The 14,045-nt window shown below is 33.5% G+C and overlaps 1 protein-coding gene across 1 annotated transcript; it reads left to right on the top strand.

Annotated features, from left to right (window-relative positions):
• Positions 1-290: 290 nt before the first annotated feature.
• LOC123917341 (isoflavone 2'-hydroxylase-like) lies at positions 291-2,551 on the top strand. The gene is made up of 2 exons (XM_045969034.1): positions 291-1,296; positions 1,725-2,551. The coding sequence occupies exons 1-2, from the start codon at positions 406-408 to the stop codon at positions 2,331-2,333; spliced, it is 1,500 nt and encodes a 499-aa protein (XP_045824990.1). The 5' UTR covers positions 291-405; the 3' UTR covers positions 2,334-2,551.
• The last annotated feature ends 11,494 nt before the right edge of the window (positions 2,552-14,045 follow it).

Genomic DNA, 14,045 nt, shown 5'->3' with positions numbered 1-14,045 from the left:
TCTTTAATATGCAGAACCGAGATTCAAACTCAGATACTCTTACTTATTCATCTTAAAAGGTGAAATTCTAGTTTTAAACTATTTAACAAAAAAACTAAAATAATCAGGTGTTACTAAATAAACAAATAAATAAATAATAATCAGGGATAAATAAAAGGAAAATTGATCTAGCCATAATTGAAGTCGTGGATTGGAATTTCGTGGCAACTCCCTCCCTCGTACTGATGGCAACTACACCTAGTGGTGCTAAGCAGCCCCCAAATACTAGTCTCCATAGTGCTGGCCTAGCTACTACGTACTCTATGTTCAGTTTCTATAAATACCAACAAACTTCATTTGCTATATCACTACTCACTCACTCATTCATCAATAACCAAAACCAAACAATAATTAACAAACTCAACAATGGGGATCCTTTCCTTTTTCTTCTACTCTCTCTTTTATCTTTCAATATTTTTCATCATGAGACTTTTGTTCCAATCAAGAAAATTCAAAAACCTCCCACCAGGGCCAAACTCTCTTCCCATAATAGGTGATCTCCACCATCTCAAACGCCCCCTCCATCGTACCTTTAAAGGACTCGCCAAGAAGTACGGCAACGTGATTTCTCTTTGGTTTGGATCACGTCTTGTCGTTGTCGTATCTTCTCTATCTGAATTCCAACAATGTTTTACTAAAAACGACGTTGTCCTAGCAAATAGACCAAAATTTTTATCAGGAAAATACATTTTCTACAACTATACAACCTTAGGATCTACAGACTACGGTGAACACTGGCGTAACCTTCGTCGTATTACTGCTCTTGACGTCCTTTCAAACCACCGGATCAACAATTTTGCTGGAATCCGAAAGGACGAGACTCAAAGGTTGATCACCAAGTTGGCTGAAGATTCATCTACTAATTTTGCAGAAGTGGAACTCAGTTCCCGATTCTTCGATATGACGTTTAACAACATCATGAGAATGATCTCTGGAAAGAGGTACTATGGAGAAGATTGTGACATGTCTGATCTTCAAGAAGCAAGTCAATTTAGGGATATGGTATCTCAACTATTGCAATTATCAGGAGCAAACAATAAGACTGATTTCATGCCATTTCTTAAGTTTCTTGATTTTGAAAACTTGGAGAAGAGAGTAAAACATATTGGAGAAAAATGTGACGAGTTCTTGAAAGGACTCCTTGACGAGCAACGAAACAAGAAGGAGCGTACAAATACTATGATAGATCATCTTCTAAATATGCAAGAATCGCAACCAGAGTACTACACCGATCAAATCATCAAAGGCCTCGCTTTGGTAAGTTATAAATAAAATTATTAATGTTTTACTACTACTAGTACTAGTTATTGATCAATGAAAACATACAAATTTGTTGGATTTTGATTCTCTATACATTCAAAAATTTCATATTCACCTACATTTAGTGCAAAAATGCTATGAGAATGGAGAAAGAGAGTATAATAGGTGGTAATAGTAAAATTGAACTTTAAAATAAATTAAATGTAAGTGAACATAGAACTTTTGATCGCATAGAATCTAAATCCAAATTTGTTTCATCACCTCACTTTTGTAAAAATATTTTGAAAGTAATTGTGTGATGTGATATGATCTAGTTGGATACTGAGTAAAATTGTTTAACTCTAACATTAATATGTGTTAATTAAACTTTACTATTAATGTATTTTACTTGAAATAAAACTTATCAAAATGGATTGAAATTGTAGGGCATGCTTCTTGCTGGAACCGACTCGTCGGCTATAACTTTAGAGTGGTCGATGTCTAACATTTTGAACTACCCAGAAGTATTGCAGAAGGTGAGAGATGAATTAGATACTCATGTTGGCCAAGATCGTTTGGTAGATGAATCAGATCTTCCAAAACTCACTTACCTTAAAAATGTCATCAACGAAACTCTTCGCTTATACACTCCTGCTCCTTTGTTATTACCCCACTCGACTTTAGACGAGTGTGTTATTGGAGGATACAAAGTACCACGAGACACCATAATATTGATCAATGCTTGGGCCATTCATAGAGACCCTGAAACATGGAGTGAAGCCACGACTTTCAAACCCGAGAGGTTCGACAAAAAAGGAGAGTCGGAGAAGTTGATTGCGTTTGGGATGGGAAGAAGGGCATGTCCGGGAGAAGCCTTGGCTATGCGTGCAATTAGCATGACTTTGGCATTATTGGTTCAATGCTTTGATTGGAAACTTACAGGTGATGGGAAGATTGATATGTCAGAGCGAGATGGTTTCACCTTAACAAAATTGGTACCATTAAAGGCTATGTGTAAAACTCGTCCCGTCATCAACAAGCTTCTCAAGTACTAGTTAATTCACTTTCTATTCGATAGTACTATAGTACGGTTCTTTGATTAAAATTTGATGATAATTATATGTTCATTTTCTGGGATATGGTAGTAAGTAGTATTATACTCCTATATGCTTGCTCAAATCAATCAGTGTAACTTTTTCTTTGCATTTCATTAGTAATTTTCAAAATTTTGTCTTCAGATCATATTTTTTTTAGTTAATTCTGTATTTGGAGTTATATTATTTTTTCTACAAGGAATAGGCTTTGTTATTTTATTTTTTTTAGAAAAAAATCGCACATCTACGTACTTATCTATATATGACAAGTTAATAATTTCCATGTAGTCCCTCTCATCGAATTGCAACTAGGTTGAATAATATAAAACAATCAATTGTTTGATTATGTTGTTTTTTTTATGACAAAATTATATATAAATATATAAAAACAAAAAAATTACAAAAAAAATTAAAAAAATGAAGAAATGTCAAAAGCTATGAAGCACGGACTCCGACACGGATACCGCGACACGACACGGACACCACGACAACACTAATGTAAAAAATATAGGACACCGACACATATTTATAAAACATATAAATTGAGAATCAAAATATATACATGTAAATCTAATTTGAGCAAGTTATTTTTTTAAAAAAGTTTTAAAACAAGATATGATAGTATTTTACCTTTATTTATCCATCTACAATCGAAAAACTATAAACATCGTAATCAAAATGTAATGTCTTCAATCCCTCATTGATCAATATTGTTGTTTCTACACATCTTTAACTCTTGTAGATATGTCTGATATGTGCCTAAGGAGAGTATAAACAAAGAAAAAAAAAATTTGGGACACTTGTCCGACACGTGTCATACGAGTGTCTTACAGGTGTCGGACACCGATCAAAGGAGTGTCAAACTAAAGAAAAAATTGAATATTTTCTGACACATATATGAGCTATCCGACACATGTCGGACGAGTGTCATACGAGTGTTGGACACCGACACATGTCGGACACCGCGACACGCCTAATCATAGAGGTGTCGGTGCTTCCTAGGTCAAAAGTATACTACACAAAAACCTTACGATCTCTAAGGTATACCACATGAAAATACGGGATTAGCTACGACACTTCCTTTGTAGGTAATTCGTAGCAAATCTATAGTAAAACAGAGTTAGTATTTTATATGCAGGGCTTAGCTCAGGTGAAATTCTTACGCAAGATAGGAAAGTTCAGTTCCTTTGAGCTTAACTCAGTTGTTAAAGAACATCACATTTTATATGCAGAGGCTGAGATTCGATCCCTGAACATCTCATATATCCACCTTAAGGATAGAATTTCTAATCACTAGACTACGAGACAAAAAAATAAATAGGAAAGTTCATAAAAATTGTTTGATTATAGATAAAAATAAAAAAATAAAAAACAAGAATATATAAAGATGGGCGGAAAGTTTGGAAAATGTTGTGCCCTTAAAGCACATATCTTAATTAAATAAAAATGTAAATGTAAAAATATTTTCTTGGAATTTATACATTATACTTTTTAAACATTAATAATTTTTTTTGGTATTATTAAATGTAAATTTATAATTTTATATACCTTAACACGTGCCCTTAAGACATGTGTTAATAGAACCCTGAAAGATTAAAGTCAATTCAAGCTTAATAATCATTTAACATGATATTTTTAACGGTATTTGTGGCATCGCTCTTGTCATTGTTATCCTGGAATTTAGACATGATATTTTTAACAAAGAAAAGTGTATATGAATAGTCTTAATTAGAGAGTATTTACAAGTCTAAAGCTGAGAAGGCAAGAGAGAAAACACTATCTGATCAGTTTGATTGTGTCAAAGGAATCACAAAGAGAAGTATCAAATAAATGTGTGAATATTATGATATTCACCATAATCAACAAAAATTGTCAAAAAAAATAAATAAATAATCAACAAAATTCCAAGATCTTCTCTATCAGATGATGTTACTTCAAACTCTTCCTACGAACTGTATATACGGACTTATAATATTTTCTAATTAATTACTTAAAGTCTTCATCCGACTCGATAAATGATTCGGAACGTTGGTCAGATACTCAATCAATAATACAAGGATACGTAGCAAGACACGCGTTGAAGTCTTAATGTAAGACGTTAGGGGCATTAATTGTTTCTGTTGTCTATATATAGAGATTTTATGTACGAAATCAGGGTCACAAATCACTTATGAGAAAATTCTTTGTAAATTATTCAAAGAACCCATGTTAAGGGCCAATGTATGATTTTGTGCACTATTCTTCTTGTCATTTTAATTGAATCAATTTCTTTTCCAAGTTTGTTCAAACTTGCATTTTTATTCAAGTTTCCTGCATATTTATTGTTTGCTTATTTATGTCGAAAACCGTTTACTTTCAAATCTCTTTAAACTTTTCTTGTGCTTTATTATCAGTTTTCTGCAAATTTACTTTGGAAGTTGATCTTTTACCTTTAAAAGCTTAAAACACAACCGCGACTCTGTCAAAGCAATTATATTTTGCTTATAAGTTCTTATAATCAAACACGATTTTGTCGGAACTTGGATTCTGGATCTCCTACTCTTTTTAACCCTTAAATCGACTAATTCAACTAGTTGAACTACTCATCTCACCCTAACCCTTTTAAATTAACTAACCTTTTGTTCTACTATACTCTTTCTGGCCTTATTTATAAGCAAAAGTTAACAAAATATTTTGGGCTCAAATATAAGTAAAAGTTATAAAAAAATAACTTTATTAAATGCTATAATTCCAAAAATATAATAATTAATTGTTCCACTTTTTAACAATGATTACAAATCTCGATGCAAATTTAATGTATTATAATTTATAAAGAAGGCTGATACTACGGTGGACCACCTTCACAAGTGGTCCACTATGGACCATTGATCAATACTATTATAACGAATACGAATTTTATAAAATTCACCGTTGGATTGGAAATTTATATCTTATAAATCATCCATAAAAAAATTTAAAAAATTGAAAATCATTTGATATGTTATTGAAACTTATCAAGATTAACGGTATTTTTGAAAAACTCATAAACCGTTAATCTCAATGGGTCCCAATAACATATCAAATAATTTTCAATTTTTTTCAATTTTTTTATGAATGATCTATACGATATAAACTTTCAATCCAACGGTAAATTTTGTAAAATTTGTATTCATTATAACGTTATTAATGGCTGGTCCACCATAGACCACTTAAAGAAGTGATCCATATTAGAATTTGTCTTATAAAAAATACTTTAGTAAAAATAACAAATTTCTTAATATGCGTAAAACAAAATAATCTTACTTATATACAGGCCGACTATATCCTACGTACTTAGACATTAGCTAAACCTATTTCAGTCTGCTGGCTATCAATTTCAGCTAAGAATTTAAATTGTTGACCATATAACGATGAATACTGAATACAGTATAAATTGACTACTTTAGTTTAACGTACGTTTTGTAGAATTTCTTCCGTCTACGAGTCAAAACAAAACAGCAACCATTGTCTATGAAGTACTAAGAAAATTATTATAAGACTTACCAAGTTTGGATGACCAGAAAAATTACCATTTGAATATATGAGAATAAGAAAATTCTATATCTTTAGTCAAAAAAAAAAAAAAAAGAAAATTCTATATCTTGCTAAGAAAAAATATATATATCTTTCTTCTCGATCATATGAGAAAATTTCCAAGCATATCAGTCTTTCATAGAATTTTTTAAAATAGGCTTGATCCCTTAAAGATATTTTAGGTTTCACAATGATCTCTTAAAGAAAAAAAGGTCAGGATTGGTCCCTTAAAGACACATCCGTTTCTCAATTGGTCCTTTCCGTCAATTTTTTACAAAAAACGTTAGTTTTAGTAGACTGAATTGTGGATGTCATTAAGTGTAAGTGGTCCACCAAAAACCTTATTAATTTTTAAAATTTTAACCATTGGAATTTTTTGTTATATTTGGAGTTAAAATTTAACAGAAATGACCAATATGACAAAAATATGTGTCTTTAAGGGACCAATCCGGACCTCTTTTTCTTTAAGGGACCAATCCAGACCTTTTTTTCTTTAAGGGACCATTGTAAAACCTAAAATGTCTTTAAGAGACTAATAGACTAATTAAGCCTTTAAAATATTTAGTCCAAGTTTCAATTTTTCTATAACTTTAATATATGCATATAAAAACGTATATGAGATGTCATTTTTTTATTTTATTGATAGACGAAATGACAAAGTTATCAAAAACTCACATATATAAAGTGAAGGGGAAAAGATCCTCTCAGTGCAGTTTTCTGTCCAGTAACATATCAGCCTTACATTTTATTATCACTTCAATTTTAATTTTTTTATTTAAAAAGTGAATGGTTGGATTCCACACTGGAATTTTTTTTTTCTACCCTAACAATTATACCTTTACCCCAACAAATAATTTTTATTTCCAATTTTATCCTTTTTATCATTTGACTTAATCTTTTTATCAAAGTTTTTCGGTATTCAAAATTTCAAACCAGAACAATTGAAGAAAAGAGATCTGGTATTATTTTTTTTCACAGTAAGAGTTCCGGTATGTTATAAAGAAAGAGATCCGGTATGTTATAAAGCAAATCAAATGGAGATAGCTACCGGAAAAGTTCGAAAAAGAAATCCGGAAATTTTGCCACGGTTAAACCGTGGCTAAACACATTAAAACTTTGGCTAAAATTCAAGTATAAAAAAAAAAAATAGTTGCAAGTATAAAAAGGCAGCAACTGTGAAAAAATTGATGCACACATATATAGAAAGCGCAGCAACAGTAGAAGAAAAAGTGGCATGGGTGAAGTGTTGTAAATGTTATTTGTTTTGGGGCTTTGGCTGAAATTTTAGCGATGTTTAATTTAGATAATTTTTGTGAGTAGTGTGAAATGGACTTAAATCTCATTATAAAAGCTAGTTTATAGGGTGATGTCCAAACATTCCGAAAATTTGAGTAATGCGGGACTCAAACAACTCCAACATTCACCTTCACGTCTAGCGTAAGCAGGGGCGGATCTAGGATTTCTTTTTTTGTGTGGCCAAAATTTATTAGCATAAAAGAATTTAAATGACAATCTTGAATTCAAACATTGAAACATATACTATACATGTTTTAAATATTTGGTCATTTTTAAATTTAGCACATAGATTAAGAAATAACAAATATTGCAATATTATGTTAGTTTTACTCTTATTTTTTATTAAAAACAATTCATTTAATAGATGTTTTTAGTTTTTACGAGGAAACAAAGGGTAAAATATCATTAACTATACTTTGGTTTTTTAAAATAACTAAAATTTTAGGACAAAAATAAACAATTAGAAACAAGGGGAATATTAAAAGTTTAGTATTCTCTTCACTATATTTAACATTAAACTTATGCAAGTGGAATAAATTTACAACACTAAATAATTGTAATCCTCTTTTATTTATCATTTTTTTGACATGATATGTATTTAAATATGACTTTTTTAAATAAAAATAATGAAAATTATGACCCATAAATAAAAAAAATTGTGTTTTATTTTCTAGATGAACTTTTTTTTAAACATACCTACGAAATAATCATTCAAAAATACAAGTTTTCTTAACAGTAGAGATCAAAATTGACTGCATGATAATTTTTTAGGGATTAAAAATTTAATAAAAATTAAGTAAAGACTAAATTTAAAATGTTACTATTTTATAGAGATAAAAAACATATTTAACTTTTTTTATTGTTTAGTACGTAGCCCAGTAATTAAAAATTTCACTTTAAAGATGAATAAGTGGAGTGTCCGGAGTTCGAACTCTGACTCATGAATAATATATGCGATGTCTCAACAAACTGAGTTAAGGTCACCGGGATAAAACATATTTAACTGTATATATATATATATATAGCCACAGTTGGCCTTAACATAGGTCTGTCCCTGAGCTTGATCTTGTTTTCAATTTTCACATTCCAATCCTTAATCCAGCTGAAATGGGTTTGAATCTCATTTCAAAATCTAGCTCAAAAAGTGAGATGTCCAAACACATTTATACACTCAAAAATCCAGAAACCTGAGCAATATGAGACTTAAGCCAACTTCAACACACCCTCATATTTAGCGTGAGCCTGAGTTCAATTTTCATATTACAATCCTCGGCTGGACATTGATACACGTGAATTTTGACATACCTCTCCGTTAGTTTGAAATAATTATTTGTTTGTGAGATTTATTTTCTTGTTATAATTAAGTTTTTATTTTTGGTTAAGTAGCCTAGTGATTATAAATTTCGTCCTTAAAATAGATAAGTGAGATAATCAGAGTTCGAACTCCAACACTTCATATTTTTTTTAATAAGTTTTATCATAGTTGATAATTATCTTGACGTTTTATTAATTTTTTAAGATGATATGAAGATATTGGTCGTACTAATTTTTCCGTCAATTTTTTTGCTCATTATTAATATTTGACTACATGATTTTAGAAAATTGTATATTTTATTTAATCTTATAGTCAATTTAAAACACTAGGTAAATTTTTTAGTCGTTTGTTGAAATCATTAGTCTCTCTTCTACTTTTGATGAGGCTATTGATAGTTACAAAATTATAATTGTTTCGAACATGATTTCAGCAAATAGTATTTTTCCTTTTTAAAGAATTTTCCGTTAATTTTTCACACAATAGTATTTTTAAATTCTTAGTGACATTATTTATGTGTTTATTCAAAGCCTTTTTATCTTTCTTTCTTTTATACTTTGGAAAGACCCATATTTGACCAAGTGAGATGGCATATGCTTTGTGAGACTTGAAAGAATTGCGGTTTGGTGAGATTGTCACATCACATGCCTCTACCATTATACCGGAGTGACAACATAAAGTTAAAGTTATCTGTTCCTTCAAAAAAAAAAAAAAATAAAGTTATCGGTCACCAAATCAAATTCTCTTAAAAAAATAAATATAGAGATGAAGAAATAATTATAAGCAGATAATAATAATATATATATACACAGTCGTACATATACGTGTTAGCTGTTAGGATTGGTTAGCTTGTATGTTAAGTAACTAGTTGCAGCCTAAGCCAAGCCAAGCCAAGCTTGCTGGCCTGCAAATGTGCGCGCGCGTGCCTTGGCCTGGCCTGCCTTGCCTTGCCTTGCCTGCAGGCTTGCTAGCCAACTGGTTGGCTTGGATTGCAATCTATTGTACATTGCCTATAAAAGGCCTCATTGTGAATGAATAAACTAGCTGATTACTCCCTAACAACAACAATTGGTATCAGGTTCTCCTATTCTAGGGACCTGAGGAGAGAGAAATTGCAATTTCTAACCAAAATCCGTTACAACCGTTTTAGCAACCGTTTTCAGTTAGATTCTTCTTCGTTCTTTCTCATCTGAAGCTTTCTTTCTTCATCAATGGCGGAAGAAACGAAGTATAATCACACAAAAGATCCTAAATTTGATGGCTATTACGAGCATTGGGCAATGCTAATGGAGAATCTCATTCGATCGAAGGAGCTATGGAGCTTAATTGAACCAGGCATCACGGTGGCGCCACCTGATGCTACAGCTGAGCAATTGCAAGCAATTGAAGCGCTCAAATTGAAAGACTTAAAGGTAAAGAACTATCTCTTTCAATCTATTGAGCGTTCCATTATGGAAACGATTCTTGTTCGCAACACATCAAAAGATATTTGGGATGCTATGAAACGCAAGTATCAAGGATCCACAAAGGTGAAACGTGCTCATCTGCAAGCATTGAAGCGAGATTTTAAGTTCTTGAAATGAAAGATAATGAAACAGTTAAACAATACTTCTCAAGAACTCTTGCAATTGCAAATCGCATGAGTGCTCAAGGTCAAACACTGCAAGAAGTTGAAGTTGTTGAAAAGATCTTGCGATCTTTGTCTTCAAAGTTCAATTATGTGGTTTGCTCTATAGAGGAATCAAATGATGTTACAGCTATGTCCATTGATAGCCTGCAGAGTAGTTTGATTGTGCAAGAGCAGAGAATGAAGAGACAGATTGAAGTAACAGATGAACAGGCTTTGAAAATCTCTAATCCTGAGAAAGGAGCTGGTAGAGGGAGAGGAAGAAACAATGGTGGTAGAGGTCGTGGCAGGGGAAGGCAAAACAAAGAATTTGTTGAGTGTTTCAAGTGCCACAAGCTTGGACATTATCAGAGTGAGTGTCCTGAGTATGAAGGTAATGTTCATTATGCTGAGTACAATAGTGTAGAAGAAATGCTACTCATGTCAAGAACCAATCAAGAATCAAAAGTCAATGCAATTGAACCATGGTATCTTGACTCTGGATGTAGTAATCACATGATAGGTCATCAAGACTGGTTTATTGATTTTGATGATAGTTATAGAGATTCAGTCAAACTTGGTGATGATTCAAGAATGGCTGTGATGGGAAAAGGCAATGTGAGGTTAAAGATTAATGATTTGGTTCATGTGATTACCAATGTGTACTTTGTGCCTGGATTAAAAACCAACCTCATCAGTATAGGCCAATTACAGCAGAAAAGAGTCACAGTTATCTTCAAAGATGATGTTTGCAAGATCTATCATGAAGAAAAGGGTTTGTTGTTCACCACTGCTATGTCTAGTAATAGAATGTATATGATTTCTGCAACTATTATCAACCCTAGATGTTTGATGTCTGCAAAACAAGAGTCAACTGTGTTGTGGCATGGAAGATATGGTCACTTGCATTTCAAGGGATTGAACACCCTTTCCAAGAAGCAAATGGTTAAGGGATTACCAGAGCTGGAAGAAATAGAAGATAATTGTGTTGATTGCTTGGCTGGTAAGCAATCCAGAGACTCTATCCCAAAACAAGCAAATTGGAGAGCATCTGCAAAACTTGAATTAGTTCATTCAGATATCTGTGGCCCTATCACTCCTCAGTCAAATGGAGGAAGCAGTAAGGAAGGGATTAAAAGACAGCTAACTGCAGCCTATACTCCACAGCAGAATGGAGTATCTGAGAGGAAAAATAGAACATTGCTGAACATTGTTAGAAGTATGATTCATGCAAGAAATGTTCCAAAGAAATTCTGGCCTGAAGCAGTCAAATGGGCAACCTATGTGATGAATAGAAGTCCTACACTTAGTGTAAAAGATATGACACCAGAAGAAGCATGGAGTGGGAGGAAGCCATCTGTGCATCATTTCAAAGTTTTTGGATGTGTGGCTCATGTGCACATTCATGACAGTCAAAGAAAGAAGTTAGATGACAAGAGCAAAAAGTGTGTTTTGCTTGGTGTTAGTGAAGAGTCTAAAGCATACAAGCTTTATGACCCTGTTGAGAATAAGATCATAATAAGTAGAGATGTGATATTTGAAGAATCTAAGAGCTGGAATTGGAACAAGCCAAAGAAGCTAGCTAGAACTGATGATGATTGGGAGGAAACTGAATCAGCAAATAATAGTGATGATGAGAAGCCAGTTGATGCTGATGATCAAGCTGATGATCAATTTCCAGCTACCAACAATGAAAATATTGTCAATGAAACATCTAGTGATAGTGAAGCTGAGAGAAGCTCACCACTTGGTCCTAGGATAAGAAAGCCCTCAGTAAGATTGAATGACTATGTAACTGGTCAGGCTGCAGAAGTAGATGAAGATGAGTTTGAGCTGCACAATCTTGCAATGATTAACACCAACAATGATCCAGTTTCTTACAATGAAGCAGTTAAACATGAGGTTTGGAGAAATGCAATGGATATTGAGATGGAGTCAATTAAGAATAATGATACCTGGGAGCTCACTACTCTACCAGCTGGTTGCAACTCCATTGGTGTCAGTGGATTTACAAGACAAAGTATAATGAAAAGGGAGAGATTGATAAGCACAAAGCAAGACTAGTGGCTAAAGGATACACACAGAAGCATGGTATTGACTATCATGAGGTCTTTGCACCAGTTGCTAGATGGGACACCATCAGATCCATTCTAGCATTTGCAGCCAATAATGGATGGAAAATCTATCAGCTAGATCATGGTATTGACTATCATGAGGTCTTTGCACCAGTTGCTAGATGGGACACCATCAGATCCATTCTAGCATTTGCAGCCAATAATGGATGGAAAATCTATCAGCTAGATGTTAAATCTGCTTTCTTACATGGTGAATTGTCAGAAAACATTTATGTAAGTCAACCATTAGGATATATCAGCAAAGACAAGTCCATGGTGTATAGATTGAAGAAGGCATTGTATGGATTAAAGCAAGCTCCAAGGGCTTGGTACAACAAAATTGAGTCCTATTTCAGCACAGAGAAGTTTGAAAAGTGTCCATATGAGCATACCTTATTTGTCAAGTATGGTATGGAGAATGAGATTTTGTTGGTAAGTTTGTATGTAGATGATTTGATCTACACTGGGGACAATCAGAAATTGATGGATGAATTTAAGTCATCTATGAAGAAGAAGTTTGCTATGACTGATTTGGGAAAGATGAGGTTCTTTCTTGGTGTGGAAGTTCATCAAAACAGCAATGGTATCTTCATTACTCAGCAGAAGTATGCAGCAGAAGTTCTATCTAGGTTTGGTATGGAACATTGTAACCAAGTAAGCAGTCCTATAGTGCCTGGTTGCAAACTTGTCAAAGATGAAACTGAGCAAGGCACAGATGCAACTGTCTATAAGCAAATGATAGGGTGCCTAATGTATTTATTTGCTACAAGGCCTGACTTGGCCTACTCAGTATGTTTGGTGGCAAGATTCATGGAAAGGCCAACTGAGATGCATGTAACTGCTGTAAAAAGGATTATGAGATATCTGAAAGGTACTTTAGGGTTTGGAATTCAGTACAAGTTTAATTCCAAGTCTGGTTTGTGTTTGAAAGGGTGGTGTGACTCAGATTATGCTGGTGATTTGGATGATAGGAAAAGCACTACAGGTTTTGTGTTCATGTTGGGAGGTGGTGCTGTTTCTTGGTCTTCTAAAAAACAACCAATTGTGACTCTGTCAACCACTGAAGCTGAGTATGTATCAGCAGCTGCTTGTGCTTGTCAAGGGATATGGCTGAAAAATGTGTTGAATTACTTGAAGTTGAAGCAATCAGAGTGTATCATGATCTATTGTGACAACAGTTCCTCAATAAAGCTTTCAAAGAATCCAATTATGCATGGAAGATCAAAGCACATTGATGTCAGGTTTCATTTCCTTAGAGATCTCACTAAGGATGAAGCTATTGAATTGGTTCACTGCAGAAGTGAGGAGCAGTTAGCAGACCTGCTCACTAAGCCTTTGAAGTTGGAAGCTTTTTGCAAATTAAGGGAGGGCTTAGGCATGTGTGTTGTTAGTAGTCTTGTACATTGAACATTTGTGTTGTGTTTGTATGGGTTCAATTAAGGGAGGGTATGTTAGGATTGGTTAGCTTGTATGTTAAGTAACTAGTTGCAGCCTAAGCCAAGCCAAGCCTGCTGGCCTGCAGATGTGCGCGCGCGTGCCTTGGCCTGGCCTGCTTTGCCTTGCCTGCAGGCTTGCTAGCCAACTGGTTGGCTTGGATTGCAATCTATTGTACCTTGCCTATAAAAGGCCTCATTGTGAATGAATAAACTAACTGATTACTCCCTAACAACAACATTAGCAATTCAGAAGCCTGCGTGAGTGACCAACACAAGTGATCGGGAGAAGAAGATATATTCTTTTTTCTTATAAAAATTTAGGGTGTGGGGAGTTATATATTCTTTTTTAAAAGAGTA

The sequence above is a fragment of the Trifolium pratense genome, linkage group LG3 (assembly GCF_020283565.1).
Source record: "Trifolium pratense cultivar HEN17-A07 linkage group LG3, ARS_RC_1.1, whole genome shotgun sequence".
NCBI classification, from domain to species: Eukaryota; Viridiplantae; Streptophyta; class Magnoliopsida; order Fabales; family Fabaceae; genus Trifolium; species Trifolium pratense.
The sequence above is the reverse complement of the archived record's forward strand: the minus strand, read 5'-3'. Positions and strand labels throughout refer to the sequence as shown.